This window comes from Atta colombica, unplaced genomic scaffold, assembly GCF_001594045.1.
Source record: "Atta colombica isolate Treedump-2 unplaced genomic scaffold, Acol1.0 scaffold54, whole genome shotgun sequence".
Lineage (NCBI taxonomy): Eukaryota > Metazoa > Arthropoda > Insecta > Hymenoptera > Formicidae > Atta > Atta colombica.
The window spans coordinates 547,512-569,030 of record NW_017259544.1 but is presented as its reverse complement, the minus strand read 5'-3'; the positions used below and the strand labels follow the sequence as shown (position 1 = coordinate 569,030).

The 21,519-nt window shown below is 30.0% G+C and overlaps 1 protein-coding gene across 1 annotated transcript in view; it reads left to right on the top strand.

The window, feature by feature from the left end:
* Window positions 1–1,787: 1,787 nt before the first annotated feature.
* LOC108691864 (immunoglobulin superfamily member 10-like) overlaps window positions 1,788–21,519 on the top strand; it is a 173,714-nt gene continuing 153,982 nt past the window's right edge. Inside the window, exons 1-4 of the mRNA XM_018199799.1 lie at window positions 1,788–1,800; window positions 3,200–3,363; window positions 3,408–3,757; window positions 12,273–12,441. Coding sequence (XP_018055288.1) covers window positions 1,788–1,800; window positions 3,200–3,363; window positions 3,408–3,757; window positions 12,273–12,441 — 696 coding nt within the window. The remainder of the gene's footprint in view (window positions 1,801–3,199; window positions 3,364–3,407; window positions 3,758–12,272; window positions 12,442–21,519) is intronic.

Below are 21,519 nucleotides of genomic sequence, written 5' to 3'. Positions count from 1 at the left end.
ATTTATAATTTTCATTTATTCTATGTTCAAAAATTATCGATAGTAAGTTACCTGTTTTTTTTAATGTTCGAATGCTTTTTGATCCTCGTTTTTAATATTTGTTTTGTCTGATCAACATAAGGGGATGGCTTTACAATCTTGATAGCTTATTTTATAATATATAACTCTTCACAACGTAACATTAATTAATTCAATGTTATTTTTGCCAGTTTTTATAAAATTATTTAGAGAATTAATAGATTCGAAAGCCATACTCATTTTATATTTATTAAATAGAATTGTAAATTTATCAGAAATATTTTTCAAATAAGGAACGATAAAATATTTTTTATTAACTGTTTTTTCTAATTCATTAAAAAAAAAAATTTTTTTCAGTATATGCATTGATGTTAATGCGATTGTTAATCATAGAAAATATGAATTCCAATGGATAATTTTTAAACAAAATGATCATTAATATATTATAGGTATAATAAGATTTTTCTGAAAATCAGGATGTGACAAAAAAAAGAGTTCTTTTTAAGAGGCCTATAATTACATTTTAACTATCAAACATTTAAACCATTTAATTACAAACATTTAATTACATTTTTTAACGGTGGTTTGAAATTTTAAATATCTCTCTAAGTTTGTGGATTTTTTGTACAAATCAAATTTAATTCTTTCACCATCAATCAATTCCATCACATCAAGGAAATTAATAGTTCCATTATGACCAATTTCCATGGTATTCTAATCTATTTGTGGTTTATATTGTAATTAGTTACTTAATTATGAGTTAAAATGTTCAACTATCTCATCTAATTTACTGACGGTACGCTTTTCTTGCTGGAATTCGCTCACCGAAAGTTCGAGAAAGCATCAAGTCGATTCCCAATCAGAAATAGTTCCTCGAAAAGACGTCGTTTCGACGTCGTTATGATGGAAAAGTTATTGATTCTAAAGTTGCATCGAAATTTTAACATTTTCGAGTGATAAAAAATTACGTTAGAGAATGCAATGAGAATTTGATACATTTTTAATATTTTTGGTATAAATATTAGGTGTGGGAAAAAGTTCGTGGTGTTTTTCCCGTTAGATGGCATTAAAAAAACGCCACGAACTTTTTCCCACACCTAATATGTGATACGTAATCTTATATTTTAAATATTTTTGTTCAAAGGTCGAATCGACATTTTTTTCGATTTCATTTCGACAATTGCAATATCGCTCTAATCACAAAAGCTTTCTTCAAATTTTTCAGAATTTATAAATAATTTTATAACTTTTTAGAAAATTCGAAACGTTCTCGATTTTTAAATTAATGAAATTTAAATGTCTATCATACAAATTTTCAATATTATTTAGAAATATAAAAATACTACTAGTGTCACTGCTACAGTAGTATTACTACTGATACGCAATAGTGTCAATGCTGAGCCAGCAGTATTACTATTGTAGTATATGACGACATATGACGTAACATAGAACTACTTCCAGTAATTATAATATTTAAAATCTAAAAAAATTTATTAGAGTAAAAAATACATATATATATATATATATAATATTTAGAACAATTAGTATTATTTCAGCTAATAAAAATATTTTACAGTATTATTAAAAACAAGTTATTATCATAGATATTATCATTTGTACATTACTACTATATTTAACATTAATTATATTTTTTTTATGTGTCCGCCTCTTTCACAACATCTTTGAACAGATATGTTACAATTATACATCCATTAACATTATAGATGTTCATTGTTCTTCAAAGGAGCAATTTCCGTACGATTACAAAAATGACGCATAATGGTAAATAGAGGTTCGGATTCGGATGGGTGACCGCGCATCATAAAATTAGTTCTCAAATTCCATAAAATAAATTTTTTTTTATTATAATTTTGTCGTGTGTATGATATCTCTGAATATGCTATATGCTCAATAATATTTATTTTTACAAAATTTCAATGAAACTTTAATGAAATTTTTTCCACCATTATTATGCTATTAGTGACACTACTTGTCGAATTTACTTATTGCATTAGTGACACTAGTATTATTGACACTAATAGTATATTTGTATGCTGACTAGATCAATTCAAGATTTTATTTTCAATTCGAAAATTAATTGAAATTGGAGCCAAAAATCCGTCGAAATCAATAGAAATTTCGACTTTTCGACATCGAAACGATGTCTTTTCGAAAAATTATTTCTGACTGGATTTATTAAGAAAATATCTTTATTGATATCACATTCGTTAATTGACAAATGATTGTTACATAGATATAGGCTCTACCTACCACCGTTTGCTGAGATGCACGAGGGGAGAGAGAGTGAGGACCCTTGGACAGAGCTCGAAAGGATTGGACACTACCTTTTAAATCTTCCCATATAAAGTTTAGGAAAATGTCACTGTTTGTAGCCGTCATAATGGCAATATTGATGAGTAATAGCACCGCGTAATTACGTTTGTGTATCTGTTTTATGATTTGAATATTGAAAAGTAAATATTATATGTTTGTCTAATTCCATTATTTTTTGGTCTAATTCCATTATTATTATTTTGCATTTACGTAAAATTATATTGTCACAATAAAAGATGGGTGTTTTACGTGAGTTAATTTTTGGGCGTGCTTCTTTAAGCTAAAAAACTTGAACGATTATTTATTTAATAATGTAGTGGTTAGGAGCCTTGGGCATTGGTTAGGCAGGTTTGAGCTTATCCAAACTTAGATCTGTTCGCGTTGTTTACACTTTTTGCACTCAGTATATCGTATTGCTTTCTTTTTTTCAATATATACTTATCTTATTTTAAATGCACACGTTTTTGGAGCGACGTGAACTCTAGATTTGTGAATCTCTAGATTTAAGCCGTGGGAAGCTCTCTGTTTCAGTCACTATCATAATTTTTTGTTTTTATTCATAGGATTACCATGCCATTTAAACATGTAAAGAAAACAGATTGTCACATCTAGATATTATATGAAAAATGTTCAAACCTCCCTCGGGCACTTTTCATATTTTTCATTATTTTTCATGATAGTCTAGTTTTGGCCTAAACTTTGAATGCAAAAAAAAACATTTGCATTTAAAATAAGATAAGTATATTTGGGCGTTGAAGAAAAGAAAGCAAAAATCTATAGCTAAGAACATAAGTTATTTAAAATATAATCTTGGTACTATTTTCTTTATACATACATTTTATTTAAGATTTTCCTGAAAAGTGCCTGAGGGTCCCCACTCTCCCCTATGCGCGAAAATGCGTAAATACCACGCTACTGCCAAGAGTGCGTACTAAGGGTGTTGTGATACAAATGAGTCATCAATATATACAAAGTATACAAGCGGATCGCATACGAGCAGATCGTGGATATGTACAGACGGTTACAAAATGGGTCACAGATACTGATCGTTACAGATAGATCATGGATATGTAGATACAGTTTCAGGCGGGCAAACAAATCCAACAAGTCGGAAGCACTCGATTCGGAGGCGATGGCAGGAAGAACGGATACCAGTCGGAAGCGCCCGAATTGTACACCGGGAGTACTCGGTTGCATATGGGAGCATCCGTACATTGTACGGAAGATCGGAAGCAGCTTATCAGGAGTCAGGGTCGACCGGAAGCTCGTGCACTGGGAGCGCTGTGAACGAAAGCACCTGTTCATTGCACGACGGATTCTTGGAAGCACTCGAGCTAGAAGGAGGAATCTCAAGGAGCGATTTTGATATGATTAAGGATCTAGACAGAATTTGTACCCCCAACCGGTGGATGCTCGGTGGAATATTTAATAAAGAGGGAATCTCTCTTATTGATTATAAATCACGCATCGCATGCGTAATTATATACGTATGCAAGTCGAGACCCCCAAGACTCCGAGAACCACGAGAGATAGCCCAAGTCCTGCAAGATCGTCGTTTATATACAGAGATATTGTTAGGGACGGGAGTTCGAGAATTGATTGGTCAAGTTCGGATTGATGGGATTTTTTTTGATAGAATTAGATTTTTAGTTTTTCTAGTGTTTGTTGATAATTAGTTATTGGTGAAAAGTTACCGAGACCTCTTTAGTCTTTGTTTCAGGATTGGTCAAGATTTGAAGTGCGTTTTGAGGAGAGGAGGAGGTATTCGGCAAAATCTGTGTAGTGTAGGCAAGTGTCATTCTTAATTTTATGACGCTATTCCTTAAAGTTATATGCAGAGGGTGCTTTGACAGATGTACACGTGCAGTACGGTGCGGGATAAACGAATGTTTCTCGAGTGTCGCGTGTCGTTTCTTAATTTTTAATTGCGGACTTCTGATCCGGGAATCAGTCTGCGATTTGATCGTTAGAAAATATCTTGGCGTCCCTTTAATAGATATTATTATCCCTTTAACCGTGGTGTCTGAGGAAGAGATTTCGACATTTTCACTGTGCACGTGTGTTGTTTTCTTTTATTTTTCTTTAAATGATAATTATGATGATAGAAGAACAGATATATTGAGCATGGGAGCGTGGCGATTTTTTAGTAAAATTAAAGTATTTTTTTTAGATTATTGAAATCAATTTATTTAAACCAAATATGCTTCATTATTTTCTATAATATTTTGCCATTTTTGGGGCAGAACTTCTCGCGTAATTCGCGATAGAACTTCTAATTCCATCGCGATAGAACTTCTGTGGTTTCTGATCAAAAAACTGCTTCAAGTGATTTTCACAGGCCTCTTTTAAAGCTAGCTTTACACATTAAGAGAGTTCTGCAGAGACCTAAACAAATGATAGTCTGAGGATGCTATATCAGGACTATACAGTGGATGCATTAAAACTTCCCAGTCAAGCTCTCGCAATTTTTGAGTCATCAAAGATGTGTGTGATCGAGCGTGTCATGGAAGATGACACCTCTCCTATTGATTAATTCTGGCCGCTTTCTCTTAATTGCTTGTTGTAATCTCTGTAGTTGTTCACAGTAGAGTTCGGAATTAATTGTTTGATTGGACGATAACAGCTCATAGTGAACGATTCTCTTCCAGTCCCACACACACAACATCATCTTCTTCCTTGTCAATCCAGGTTTTGCGATTGCTTGCGCCTTCTCTCCTTTCTTTATCCACGATCTTTTTCTAGTTGAATTGTCGTAGGTGATCCATTTTTCATCACCAGTTCATTCTCTTCAGAAATGGCTCAATTTCATTCCGTTTCAGTAGCATATTACAAATGTTAATTCGGTCCATCATGTTCCTAACACTCAACTCGAGGAACCCAAACATCGAGCTTCTTTTTGTATTCAGCTTTGTGTAAATGATTTAAAACTGTTTTGTAGTCGATGCCTAGTTCTTTAGCAATCTCTACAGTGCTCACATACTTATCACGCTCGATTTTTACCATGATTTCATCGGATTTTTCAGTAATTGGTCGACTGGAGCGAGGTTCATCTTTCACATCGAAATTTCCAGCACGAAAGCGAGCGAACCATTTCCGTGCTGCTGATTTTGATAGAGTATCTTCACTGTAAATAGCGCAAATTTTTTCACAAGCCTGTGCAGCATTCTTGCCTTTATCGTAGTGATACTGCAAAATGTAGCGAATTTTTTCCTTATTTATTTCCATTTTCAAAATAAAATAATTTTTGATCCACTTCACCGATTTCAATCTTTTTCGGTTCAAAACAAAGGTTAAAATGTCACTTTTTAAACACACGTCTAGTGTTACCGATGCGATTAGTAGTTGCCGACTGCTGAGCATTTAATGCCATCTAGCGGGAAATACGCCACGAACTTTTTCCCACATCCAATAATAGCAGATATAATAGATTCTTTACTTAAAAGAGAAGATTTTATTACTATTTAAATTTTTGCTCATGGATTTTAGTTCGGTTCTCATAACAATTGGAAGTTCAACGAATTTTAGTTCTCCACGAAAAAAAGAATCGGAGTCTTTGGATATAACAATTATAAAAACTGATTTTAATTATACATTTTTAATTTTTTTTCTTTATTTCTGTCTATTCAGAGACTTCAATCAATAAAAAAGTAGATAATATAAAAATATATTATTATTATTATTATTATTTAATTGAGTCACTTCGAGTTTTGATTACATTGTTACATCGTTCAATATACTTCATCATCATGTTATTTTTATGAAAATTAAAAATTATTAAATGCGAAAAAATCGCTGGAATATCCAAATTTATCATAAAAATTACTTAAAAATCTAAATATTATAAAAATCAGTTATATTATTGAGCAATATAGACATATGTAAGCAATGTAAACTATATATGGACAAGTAAATCGAGCATTTTTTTCCTATTATATTTATTTCCCTTGAGTTGTTCGTTTTATAAGACGAAATCAATAATGCAATTGACATAGAAACGGTTAATTAAAATATTAAATCATATTTTTAATTTTTAATTTATATCACTAAAATTCAAGAATCATTTTCATTTAGTAATGTTTTATGAATGAGATGTCGACATTTTAGATGATTTAAGCTCTCGCACAAATATTCACGCAACGTTAGTTTTTTAATTGGTAACTTTAATTGGTTTTGCGTCGCTTAAACTACTCGAGTACAGTACAAGTCAGCATCAGAAAGGCTGGGATAATTTGTCTTTTTCGACTAAATAATAATTTGAATTCGCAACTCGACCTTGCCATAACCTCCCATTGGGAAGTTTTCCAGGGAATTCTCTCTGGTCACCATCCCATAAAGCTAGTCGTTGATCTTGCTACCGGAGATGCGCAAAGCTTCCGAAAACTCTGTTCGCATTAAAATAACTCGCGCTGTCTTTTCCCAGAGCACTGTACTATTAATTTCTTTTATTATACATTCTAAAACTTTTTAGTAAAAAGGAAATGACACGTTACAATATAATCTTTCAAATGATTGCATCAAACTTTTCAGTTTTTCGAATCTTTTTACTTGTTATTTACTTTGTTCTTTAGATGAAAAAAATTTGCCATAAAATGTGTTTATGTGTGTGTGTGTATATATATATATGTATATATGAAAATAATTTAATACGAATATATTAGATACAAATATTATACGATTCAGTCAGAAATGAAATATTATACGATACAAATCTCTTATAGAAAGTCTTTTGCCTTAGTTAAATTAGTTCCACTTTTATAACAAATAAATTTGCAAAAAAGTTCTCCGTAATATAATAAATACTGAACATATTTAGCTTGTTGATATTGCTGACGTGTTAAACTGTCGTTTCCTGCTAGCATATATAAAAAAAGATAACTTCGATATTTTAATAGCAACTGTTAATAGCAAGTTAGTAACAGAGTATTCCATCATGAAAAGAAGAAGACAACAAATCCGGATTTGAACATTTATCGTCGTTTTTCTAAAAACATAACGGTGAATACAGTATCGAAACTCGAAGTATTAGGATTGTCGGGTTTTCGCCGAGACGTCGCATGTCATTGGTATATGTCAATGTATACGGTCAGTACGAAATCTTCGATCGGAATTGACGGCTGCCCTCTTCCGGTTGAGCAGCTAGCCAACTACTCTCCTACTTCACTCTCAAGTGCACCAACTCCAAAGTTCCTCGAAGAGTCGTCACGGACGTTCCGGCGTCAGTCACTTTTCTTTTCTTTTTAGCACCTTCAATTTTCTTCCCACGCCAACAAGCAACATTAAATGTGTGTTCTGCTCACAACGTCGAAAACAGTATTGTGAACGATCGTTTTATTATAATAGCAATAATTTCTTGATTCTACATCTTTTTTTGTTTTAATTATTGTATCAATTTACTAAAAATATTTTATTACAAATACATTTATATTTGAATACGAATTACGATGTTATAACATCTAACATTTATTAAGAATTTTTAATTTAGCTAACGTAATAAAATCCTTAAACAATGAAAAGAAAAAAAATGGAAAATAATTGCCAATCATTATTTTGGGAAGGTTCATACATATCGCGCACAAGATGTTCGAAACTTATGGCTGATCTGTCGTTATTTCATAACATTATTTGATAACCTGCATTTAATTCTACTATTTTATTTTATGATAAAAACTTCATGTGATTTCGTGTATTCACGAGCTTAACGAAACGTCCTTTGACGAGCACCAAAAACGTTGATGCGTTTATTAATACGAAAGTCAGGAGTGTGACGTTTGTCAACTGGATGGGGTAAATTTTTTCCTGTGCTCGTCAAACGATTCACGTGATGCTATTTAAATTTTGGCGCATGATGATGCACACCCCCCCTCCACTCTTGCATTGTACAAATACAAATACTTTGCGGTTTTTGCGGTTGTACGCAAAGTGTGAAAGAATATGAAGGATTATCCAGCGGCATCGGTTGAATATTTCAGTTTGCTCTGGCACAACGGGAATAATAATGAAAATATTGTACGTTTAATATTCTACGAGCACACTTTCAGTCTCGCAGTTGTAACGATATATGCATTTTGGTTCAGCTTTAAACGAGAAGTATCGTCGCTATATAAATTTAAACTCAAATTTCGCGATGCCCCTGTCTGCATGATAATTGGTCGTATTCCGAGTACAGGTGTATATTCGTAAAAATTTGCGCCAACGAGTGGACCAAGCATTACGAGATATTCCACGAATATCGCATAAGCTTTGACAATATTTGGCGAAATAACGTGAGATACATAAAATATATGCTTTATTTATAAATACAAATAAATTATATATATATATATTTTTTTTTTTTAATCACATTATATATATATATTTTTTTAATCTTTCATGTGATTGAGTATGACAACATACATGATTTTATTTTGATGTATAGAATGATGATCAAAAACAATGGATTTTTAATGAAACATGCTATAATATAATTTTGAATCATGCATCATTATTTTTTCTAACATTCTATTCAGCTATCATTTGTATCATATAAATAGCTTACATGTGTGTATGCATAATTGCAATCTATTAATACGATTATAGGATTCATTGCATTATAAAAATCTGCGAAATCGGATTGTTCGTTCAAGCGTGAATAATTAATCCATTGATGCTAATAATAATAAGTATCTTTATATGATAAGCATGAAATCAAATAAGCAAATTTCTGAATTAAAAAGAATGTAAACGAGTAGATTGTAATTAAAATAATTTTACAGGCATGAATAAATAAGCATGAATAAATATTTAAGCGCTACACCATACCATGACGACGCGACAGTTGAAAAAAAAATGCAATTGCATTGAAAGAATAAATTCATTAAAGTGTCTAAAAATTCAGTTAGCTACAGATCTGAAAATAGTTCTGTTGGAATTAATAAAATAATTTTGTAAAACGTTCAAGCTGGTTGTTAGAATGTTATCACTTTTTGCAGTTATCACGTATTGCGATCATACCTTGAGTTTTATACATATTTATAATAATTTGATGATTCAACAAAAGTATTAATAGTAATTTTTGCATTATTGGAATTATTTCCAAATCTGTATCTATTCAAATTTTTAATTACTTCAGCAAAATCGTTCTTTTCATGCGAAATTTAATTTCAGTTGCGAGAATATTTTTGAATCTGCTGATGTCATCCATTGTGATCTCGTGGATTTCGGAAATGACACGATAGATGTGACCCAACGAGTAATCGTTTCCCGCTAATTTATCTTCGAATGGATCTCATTGATCGACGACCAAAATTCAGCGGAACAGTCTGGCTGTTCAAAGATGAAAAATTCACGAGCCAATACGAACACGACGAATTTTCTATTTGGCCATCAGGAGTTTATCAGTCACAATTATCGTTTTATTGACGCCTCGTCAATGATATCTTTATATACTAAAATATTGTTGAGAGGAGGATAAGTTAATCGTGTTAATGTTTATGGCAATTCAACTGTTATCAATTATATTTTGTGTCACTCATCACCATAATGCGGATTCGCATTATAAAGGCTATGTTGCAAAATTTACTACTAGCGCTAAACATTTAGTTTACATAACGCATACTATAGATTTCCAGTACTTGCAGTGAATTTTGGAACATAGTTAATGCAATCGGATTAGAACAAAAGTTTATTTGTAGCATTTATTTATATCATATATACATATTTTTAAAGAAATTTGGTAATAATATTAATCGATAGAACAAAATTTCATCTTTAATAATTTATTTCTTTAATTGCGGTAAAATGATTTTTAACGGAGTTGTGAGCAATTAAAGAAAAATATTCTTTTTATAGAGGGAAGCCTTTTATTATGAGATAGGATCTAATATGAGATATTGGCGGATTTCTAAACTAATAACGATATCTTAGTTCCACCATAAATTTATTTATATATTACTCTTGGATTGAAAATTATTTAGTGACAAATTCATTATTAGATTATACCTGTAGTCGCTGTAAAAAAAGATTTTATAATTTGGATGTCTTCAAGTTTCATTGACATGGGATTTTAATCCTTGTTTATTATTTATTAAATATTTGGCAATAAATTCTTCATTAATAATTATAGAATAAGATCGTACTAAAAGAAAAATGCGAGATATGTTGAATTGTTAAAAGTTAGATTTGACGATTGTAAAACCATAAGACATGGAAATCGAGATGTCCAGGGTATTTCTAATATAAAATTATTGCTCCTATGTCATAACGAAAATCGTTGCTAAAAGTATAAATGTTATTGTACACAGTGTTTGATCTTATCTAAATAAAATTATCTAGACAAAATTTGTCCGATAATATATCTAAAAAACTATTCTTTTTATGCAATAAAGATTTATGAATAAATGTGAACGTCAAGCTAGCTCGACTGTGATTGGTTAGTTAACAATGGTTAACAATGGTTATGACGTCTTTGCGACCATGCAATTAATATAGGGGAAAAAACTACAGAATTTTTATGATTCTTTATTGTAATTTTTCATTATTTCTTTGAAAATTGTAAGAGATGAAATAAATAACAAGTTATTAAATATTAAAATTATTAAATTTAATTTTTTAATTATTTTGAGAAGAAACTGATACCTTAATTTATAAACGAATAAATTGTAGTCTTAAAAGTAAAGAAAATTATCTGGAACTTTTCAGATGAATTTATCTCTATTATTTAGATTAATTAAAATATAATCATCTTTATCTTATCTAAGATAAATTTCCAAATTTTCATCTTATCTTTATCTAGTTTTAAAATCATCTATGCACAACTGATTATACTATAATAAAAAGGACAACCGGAATGAACATCGAGTGCCTGTTTCTGATTCCAACTATTTGAAGACGAATCTTGGATGCATCGCATATTAATTTTATGCGCACATTTGCTGTGTCTGTATTTTAGAAAGATTACATAAAATTTTTTTAATTTTTTGCTGATGTACTTTACGTTTTATTATCGATTTCTCGGAGCATCTCATATTAGAAGTACAATTTTTTGACTTTTTACATTTCTTTAATTTAAAAAAGAGTAAAAATTCAGATTAGAAAAGCATTCCCCAATGACCTTGACATATGTTGTCAAGGTCATTGGGGAATGCTTTTCTCATGATCCTGAATGATCTCTAACAGGTTTTAATAATAACTAACTTTTAAAACTATATATAAAAATTCTCTGCTTTAAAATAAGAAAAAGGAAGTCACGTATTCTTATTTATTATTATTTCATTATTTTATTATTATTTATTATTATATTTATTATTATTTCATATGTACTTTAAATATTTCTTTTTTAAATTAAAGATACATATTTTTCTATGTAAATTCTACATCTTTTTTTCGATTTTGTACACGAAGCGACTTTCTTTTTTTTATTTGTTTTAGTAGAACTTGTTTATAGTAGAACTTTTTTTTGCCTCACTTAATAACTTTTAAAGCAAAAAATTTATTTTAAAGCAGAGAATTTTTATATAAAACTTTTTCTGTTAACAATTTTTTAACGAAAGGCGATTGATGGCTAAAACTTGTTGGAGATTGCTCAGGGTCATGTCCTTGACAACATATGCTAAGGTTAAAGTCATTGGGAGATGCTCCTCTATTCTAAATTTTTACTCAAAATTTATTTATAATTAATCACATGATAAATTTCTTTCAAAGATTGAAACGACATAGGTATTTATTTAATTTTGACTGCATAAAACTTTTCTAATACCTTTCATATGTTGTAGTTGATATAATATGTCAAAGTACATTGAACAAGCACTTTTTTGCAATTTTAATAAGAAATTTGTCATTAATTGTGACATGGTAAAGCAAATAAATAAAATTGTGTTCAGCACCCAGAAGCCTATCGGAATAATTAAATTCCGTTTTGTCAATTTTTTTTTTTTGTTAAATAGTGTAATTCGTAATTGTTATGTTACGATACATATAATTAATGCAACCTTTTTATATGTTGCAGCGCTTTCCGACCCACCGATATTTGCTGAGCCGATACCAAATGTCACTGTGGCACTGGGAAGGGACGTCAGTCTACCCTGTGTCATCGAAAATCTCGGAAGTTATAAGGTAATACACTGAATTTGAATGCCGAAGTATATGAACGCATGTGGTCACTATCTAAATTGAACGCTTCTTTCTTAGAGAGTTTCGCACAGACAACTGGTTTCTCTTACTCTTGTAAATTTTCTTCTAGAGCATGTTTTCCAAGCGGTCGGAACTTGCCGTCCTTTACTAAATAGAGTTTCCTCAATTATTCGTTAATCGGATTACAAAGAGCGTGTTACAGCTGTGGTCTCGGTAAAGATGTTTCTTACGAAGTTCCGTTTTTTAAATCGTATTTCAGAGTAAAATGCTTAACTTCCTCGTAATGTTTTGCACGTAATGTTTTTGTCTTAATTTCTACTTAAAGTTGATTTTATGTTATCTTCTTATATATATATGCAATATAATTATCATGGTATTTACATACACATATTATTTCGCAAGTATTTTCTTTCGTAATGAGGACATTATAACATAACAGATAAGAAAAACCAGGTTATATAGTATCAAACATGTTCTTATATAATACGTTTTCAAATAGTTGCTATACTCTTTTTTAAAGTAATATACAAGTTTGTCGCATATTTTTCATCAACAATATGTAAATAAATACATTATTATTACATTTTAATTACAAATACGTCCAAAGAAACGAACATACATGATGTTTGATGATTATTGTTTAATATTAAGGTCACATACCAACAATCTATAGACGTTTCGACAGAGTCTTCATCAATATAAATTAAATTAGCATTCTACTTAATATAAAATATGTTGTCTATCAAAAAAAATTCCATGTCAATTATTCCACTGTAATTAAATCTGATGATAACGGTAAATCATGTCCGTCGTAATAAATGTCCAAAATTTAAAAAATCCAAATAAAAATTTTAACGGCGAGAATCACGTTCAGTTCCATAATGTAAGTTTAGTGTCAAATTAAATTAATAGTAATGATATGAAACAATTTTAACAAAATTTTCAAACTATCCTTATTTGATAATAACGCTCTTTATCGAGTCCCAAGTATGGCTGAGATCGAAAATATATACAATTTCTTTATTATTGACTCATATATCATATTGTTATTATTGACTCATGTAATATTGCAGACCTAGGTAGGATAAAATGTGTCTTTTTATTTTAAGAATCTCTATTTGAAATATTACACATCAACAAATCGCGCAAAAAACAGGTTTCCTTGTAAGAAAAAAAGACAGACACGTAATCTGGTATACTTTGTGATCTGCGGGCTCGTCCCGCTGGCATTGAAGACCACTGTTAGGCAACCGTATTGGAAACGCATCAGTTGTCCCGTCAGGGAGTTGGATGCGAGACGCCACTATACCGCAGCCTGCAGGCGATCAACGTTACACACGAACAAACATATCGGCAGGCGTAACGAGCGATGTAGTTTTCCAAAGTGAAACGGCGCTCTGAGGGATATATGAAAAATCGAGGAAATCCTTGAACTTCATTAAAAGTTGTCGATCGTATCGTCATTTCCCTTTTTGCGTTTATCATTTGGAGTCATGCATACAGTTGAAAAATTTGTGTTAAATTTAACACATTTCACATATCAATTCCTAAAGAATTCATTGAAACTTTTGTGTTAATTTAGCAAGATGAACATATTAGAAAATGATACAAATATTGTATAAACAAATCAACACAACAAATGTACACTGCTGCAATTTCTAAGCAAGTTGTGGAAGTAGGTATATTTTTCAATAAAATTATAATTTATAATATATTAAATTAATAATATTTTATTTATTTATTCTAGAATTTGTATTTTAAAATACGTAATTTTTTACAGTATTTTAAATCTAGTATTATAATATTATCAAGAAAAAATTTAATAAACAAAGATCAAAAAGGTTTTTTGGTCTTTATTGAATTTCAATTTTCTGTGGACATTATTTTTATGTTATTTGTTTACTTACTCATAAATTGTGTTATTTTGACACTAAAAAATCTTGAATATCGATTTAACATAAAATATTCAAATAATGTAATCATATTAGTTAATATTGGGATATGTTAAAAATTCAACACAAAATTTTAACAGGGACCTATTTTAGCATAAATATAAAATGTTTTTATTATGCATGCCTATATATATTTGACGTTAGAAATCCGGTGAGATAAATAAATGAATCGTGACAATTTTATGAGAATTTAATCCGGCTGCTAACGATTTTATTATGCTAATGGAAAGCAGATATGCATATCACACATGGCAGTTTATAATAATCGAAGTCTCACATGTTAATGAATAAAATATTATTTTATTGTTAAATGATATGCGACTATTCGTCTAGTATCGAACTTTCCAATTATAAACATAAAGAAGGAAATGTAATTTTTTCGCTATTCTGATAAGGCTCAAATTACGGATAAAATGCCAATTAATTAAATCAGGAAGCAACGTATACCTGAAATGCGTGTGTCTCGCTTCGTTTCTCTCGCGGTTTGTAATTACTTGAAAGTTGTATTCAGATGGATATGTTGTACCGTTAGACAGAAAATTGTAAGCACGCGATTACGTCTCGCACGAATAGTCTCGAGCGACAAATGGGACTGATCGTCAACTGATCGCGCGCAAAAGATATCTGTAATTCCTTGTGTCCATTGATCTTTATACAGGATATACCAGGTAAAATTACTTTATAGATAAAATTACTTTTATTTACAAATACTTTGATGAATATATCTCACAATTATCTTGTCAGATGATTTTTGATTAGCAAAAATATTGGAAGGTTAATTGAAATAGCAATTAATTGCTTTACAGATAATCATCAAAACAATTGAATTATTATACCGATAATATTATTTTGTAAAGCAAATGAACAAGATTGGATAATGGTTAAAAAGAATAAAAAGTTAAAAAGATAAAAGTTAAGTTAAAAAGTTAAAAAGTTAATTAATTTACAACTTAGTTACATTATTGACTCTTAACTTTTTAATTTAATTTAATTACATTTTATCGGTAATTATTAATTTTTAAACTGTTTTTTTTTAAAGTCAATTCTCAGATATAATATAATGCGAGCGGCTAATGAGTATATAATTTAATTAAGTAATTTTATATTATATAATATATCGTATGTGAATAAAAATAATCAGATTTTTTAATAAATGTTGTGAGAAAAGAAAAATACGAAAAATTATGTAAAATGGTCAAATTTTTTCTTTTTTTTTTGATTGCTCGTTCGAACTAAATTTAATTTTTAACTTTTCAATTACTTTTTTTATTAACTTAACTTTTAATTCAATTAATTTCATTATGGATTAATTTGTATTTTAATTAAGTTAAATTTTCAAGGCTTATTAATTTTACTTACTTAACTTACAAGGGAAGTTTCACAACTGTCCGGAACCGACTTGATTCTCCATGAAATATATTATAAAACACGAAAATCTAAGAAACAAATATTTTTTTATACGTATGCTAACTAATGTTCAAGGGATTAAATCCCTTTGAAAAAAAATGGCATTTTTCTTTTGAGACGAATATCATCGGAAGTATAAAAAGATAGAAAAAAAATTTTTAAACAGAAGTTGTATGGTTTCAAGAGTACTTTAAAGTTATAAAGAAAAATATTTTTTTTATTTTTTTTGTTTAACAAACTCCCATCACCCATAATTTATTTTAATTTTCAATTTTTTTTTTTACCAAATTAAAGATTATTTTTTTACAAATTTAACCAATGTGTAATAAAATTACATTACGACATATCATTTTCGGGAATTAATTATTAACGTTTCCGTATATACGCTATCCATGCCCATATACGTAAGTAATTGTCGGAACAATAAAATACTTAAATGAATAAGGAAATTGACATGACTGATATTTATAACATTATAAATTATAACATTATAAATTATAACATTATAAATTATAAATACTGTTAAGAGTTATAATAATTTTAATTATTTCTCTTTAAAGAGTAAAATTTTTCTATTCATCTCTATATACTACTTCCTTATAATAGCTTAAGATTATTATTCTTTTAAAGTTATTTTCAGTTTTATACGCTTTATATCTTATTTAATTGTCGTTTACATAATAATTTCTAAACGTACTTAATAATGAAATCATTTCTAAATGTTTATACACAATAAATTTATATTATATTTTGTATCGTTTACTTATTATACTTATTACGATAATAATGATACTCGATGAAAAATGTTTTATACATAATTTTAAACATAATGACTTCAGAAATCTTATTTACACTAATAAATTATTGTAAAATCATCGAAATCTGGTAAAATGACTTCAGGTAGTTAAATAAATTTCCTTTTACAATACAATACATTTTCAGGTACTGTTTTACTATTAAAGAGTAAATATAGATTTGCATAAACGAAATAATATAATGAAATTATAAGTTTCATTTCTATGAGACTTATAATATTTTTTAGTATTTTATACTTTAAGTATAAAGTATTTTATACTTTATTTAAGAATTTCATTTTAAAATAATCACAGTCAAATAGTAAAATAGTTATTAATTTAACATTTATATTTCTTACAGATTATTTTAAAATGTGGTTAGAAAAAACTTATTTTCCAAACATTAATTCTAATAGCGTTCTTCTTATCGATTCAGGGATTGGATAAGGTCCCAATATTATTTCAGATTTAACATCTGCAGGAAAACATATTACTATAATACTACTATAATTATACCGGAAGACACTATAAGAAAAATACAACCATTAATTGTTTACGGATTTAGACTTTGAAAAATTTTGCTAAAAAAATTTCAGATATTGTTTTACTATTGAAAAATAATATAAATTTACATGAAAGAAATAATATATTAGGTGTACAACTTTGCTTCCGCCGTTTTCCTATAAATGGCTTTAGCGGTAAGTGATGGTCGAAATAAATAGATCATAGACGTCATACAATAAACTTGGGCATCCGTCAACATATCCCCATTATATATAGAAACATTAGTCGATTTGTGTCTGCATCATAAAGTTATTCTCGATTGAAAATGTCAGTTTATGATCCAAATTCTCGTTATTTGCGGGAGGTTTTAATTTTTTGCTTCAATATGAAGAAATCTGCGGCTGAGGCTCATCGAATGCTCTCAAATACTTATGGTGAGGCCGCTATTAGTGAAAGAACGTGTCGTGAGTGGTTTCAACGCTTCAAGAACGGTGATTTTGACGTCCAAAGTCATGCTCTGTATTTGATAGGACCAGCTCGGCGTAGTGTATTATGAACTGTTAAAACCGACTGAAACGATCACAGGCGATCTGTATCGAACGCAATTGATGCGTTTGAGCCGAGCATTGAAAGATAAACGGCCGCAATACAACGAGAGACACGATAAAGTGATTTTGCAGCATGACAATGCTCGACCCCATGTTGCGAAAGTGGTCAAGACATACTTGGAAACGTTGAAATGGGAAGTCCTACCCCACCCGCCGTATTCTCCAGACGTTGCTCCTTCTGATTATCACTTGTTTCGATCAATGGCACACGGCCTGGCTGACTAGCACTTCCGGTCTTATGAAGAAGTAAAAAAATTGGATCGATTCGTGGATAGCTTCAAAAGATGACCAGTTTTTTTGACGCGGGATTCGTACGCTACTCGAAAGATGGGAGAAAGTAGTGGCCAGCGATGGACAATACTTTGAATCATAAATGTATAACCAGTTTTTTACAATAAAGCCTCGAATTTCGGAAAAAAAACGGCGGAAGCAAAGTTGTACACCTAATATTTTTCTGTTTAACAAAATTCCCCCACCACCTATAATTTTTTTAAATTAAAAATTTTTTTTATCAAATTAAAGATTATTTTTTACAAATTCAACCATGTGTAATAAAGTTACATTACGACATATCATTTTCGATTAATGCTTCCGTATATGCGCTCATATGCATAAGTATTTGTCGGCGGAACAATAAAATACATAAATCAACGAATAAGGAAATTGACATGATTGATATTTGTAACATTACAAAATAACATTACAAATAACATTATAAATAATGTTATAATAATTTTATTATTTTTCCTTAAAATGAGTAAAACTTTTTTATTCATCTCTGTACATTACTTCTTTACAATATCTTAAGATTATTCTTTTAAAATTATTTTCAGTTTTACGCTTTAATATCTTATTTATCGTTTCGTTCACGTAATAATTTCTAAACGTACTTAATGAAATAATTTCTAAATGTTTATATACAATACACAATAAATTTATATTATCGTTTATACTCATTACAATAATGATACTTGATGAAAAAATGTTTTAAGTATGACTTCTTGCTTTATGAATTTTACAGCTATATTATTGTCACATGTTATTGAATTTTTGTCAAAACTAAATTCTACTGGATTTTCAATTCTTCTGATCTTTCGTTTGTAATCACATTTAAACCACCAATATTTAAATAAGCTGTGATATCGCCGATATAACAATTGATTATGTATCAGAGATTGTAATTTTATTATTAGCTTTGCTTCTGCCGTTTTTTTTCCGAAATTCGAGGCTTTATTGTAAAAAACTGGTTATACATTTATGATTCAAAGTATTGTCCATCATTGGCCACTACTTTCTCCCATCTTTCGGGTAGCGTACGAATCCCGCGTCGAAAAAACTGGTCATCTTTTGAGGCTATCCACGAATCGATCCAATTTTTTACTTCTTCATAAGACCGGAAGTGCTGGTCAGGCCGTGTGCCATTGACCGAAACAAATGATAGTCAGAGGGAGCAACGTCTGGAGAATACGGCGGGTGGGGTAGGACTTCCCATTTCAACATTTCCAAGTATGTCTTGACCACTTTCGCAACATGGGATCGAGCATTATCATGCTGCAAAATCACTTTATCGTGTCTCTCGTTATATTGCGGCCGTTTATCTTTCAATGCTCGGCTCAAACGCATCAATTGCGTTCGATATCGATCGCCTGTGATTGTTTTAACAGTTCATAATACACTACGCCGAGCACCAAATACAGAGCATGATCTTGGACGTCAAAATCACCGTTCTTGAAGCGTTGAAACCACTCACGACACGTTCTTTCACTAATAGCGGCCTCACAATAAGTATTTGAGAGCATTCGATGAGCCTCAGCCGCAGATTTCTTCATATTGAAACAAAAAATTAAAACCTCCCGCAAATGACGAGAATTTGACTCGTAAACTGACATTTTCAATCGAAAATAACTTTATGATGCAGACACAAATCGACTAATGTTTCTATGGAGTTATGTTGACAGATGCCCAAGTTTATTGTATAACGTCTATGATCTATTTATTTCGACCACCACTTACTGCTAAAGCTATCTAGGAAAACGGCGGAAGCAAAGTTGTACACCTAATAAAAAAATTTTTTTTTCTTTATAACTTTAAAGTACTCTTGAAATCGTACAACTTTTGTTTAAGAAATCTTTTTCTTTTATACTTCCGACGATATTCACCTCGAAAGAAAAATATCGTTTTTTTTCAAAGGAGTGTTTCATGTTATATATGGGTTAGTGCACGTAAAAAAAAACGTGTCTCTTAGATTTTTGAATTTTATAATATATTTCATGGAGAATCACAGAACTATGCAAAAGGGGAGGTCACCATATGCATGCACTGCATTAGGGCTCCCAGTGCTAAGGAGCCCCGAAATTTGAAATACTAAACATAATGCAAGGGGAATAGCGATAGCCATAGAAATAAGGATTTCATCCAAAATAAAATAATCTTCCTTTTAATGATTCCGTGTTAATCAAAGGATTTATATAAAGGATTTATATACGACCTCAAGAAGAATACTCTACAAAATAAAGGAATATCATATAACCATAAAGTAATAACCAACCGTAATTTCACATTTACGATTACAATTCTCTTATTGCTAGAAAAATGTCTTGCATGTACTGACATGCATGCGTAGTTATGGTAGCATGTAAATAACAAACATCTTCTAACAAATAAGTGTGCCGCTAGTATCTTGTATATTCTTATATTTTAAAAGACTATTCAAGATAGTTATAATAGAATTTCCTGAATTTTATTATAACTAGAGGAATTCTTTTTAATCAGCTTATGTCTCCTTATTTTGATACGTGAAACACGCATCTGTTTCATGTAAGATTTTTTGCTAAGGGAAAATGCTAATTGTAAGAGGAATTCCCCGCTTATCAGCAGAATATTTTTTTAAGATGAGCTATCAGAAACTATATATTTCAATTTATCCGATTTCTTATAGATTGAAATCATGTTATTTCTATTTCTCTCGCATTATGTCTTTGGCTTTACATAAATTATCTATGATTTCTATTTAAATTAATCTCTATCCAATTTAATTTGCACATGCAGATGACATTCATTTATATTTTATTTAATACACTTCAAAGAAGTAATAGTTTAAATTTAATAAAATCTTTATACCTCATATTTAATGTTAAAATTATATATCGATGATGCAATTATTTATTTAACCAAGTGGCTTTTATGTATTTTTTTATGATAATGATATACAACTATAAGTAGCTAGTGGATGGCATCCCGCGAGACTTTCCACTTCGCGATGTTCAAACCTGATGGAAAAAATGAAACTGAAAAAACAAACTGAGTTATTAATGGGATCCTAAAATCATTTATATCGACTAAATCATATAATTTTTGTATAATAAATACTTTTTTCTTTTTCATAGATTCAAAAATCCTTTTCCAGGATTAAAGTATATGCATTTGTAATACGTATTTGTGAGATGAAGTTTAAGCCGAGAACGATCAAAAATTTCGAAATTAATATATTTTTTATCATTTCTTAGAGTAACATGGCGTCTCAAGCTGTCATGTCGTGTCAACATTTGTTTGATACGAAAGTTTTACTCATGAAATAGTAATCCACAAACACGTAGTTTGAACGAACAAATAACATCGAGTTATTAGAATTATACTTAGACGGTTTATCGCGACGAATTTGTTATACGAAAATTGATACAAACGCGACTGTAGGTTGCGTGAGATATTGTTATGATAGTACATAAAGACATGTCGATGCGCTAAAAAAATAGCGATCTTTGACTTCGTCGGAGTTTGGTCTTCACTTTAGGATCT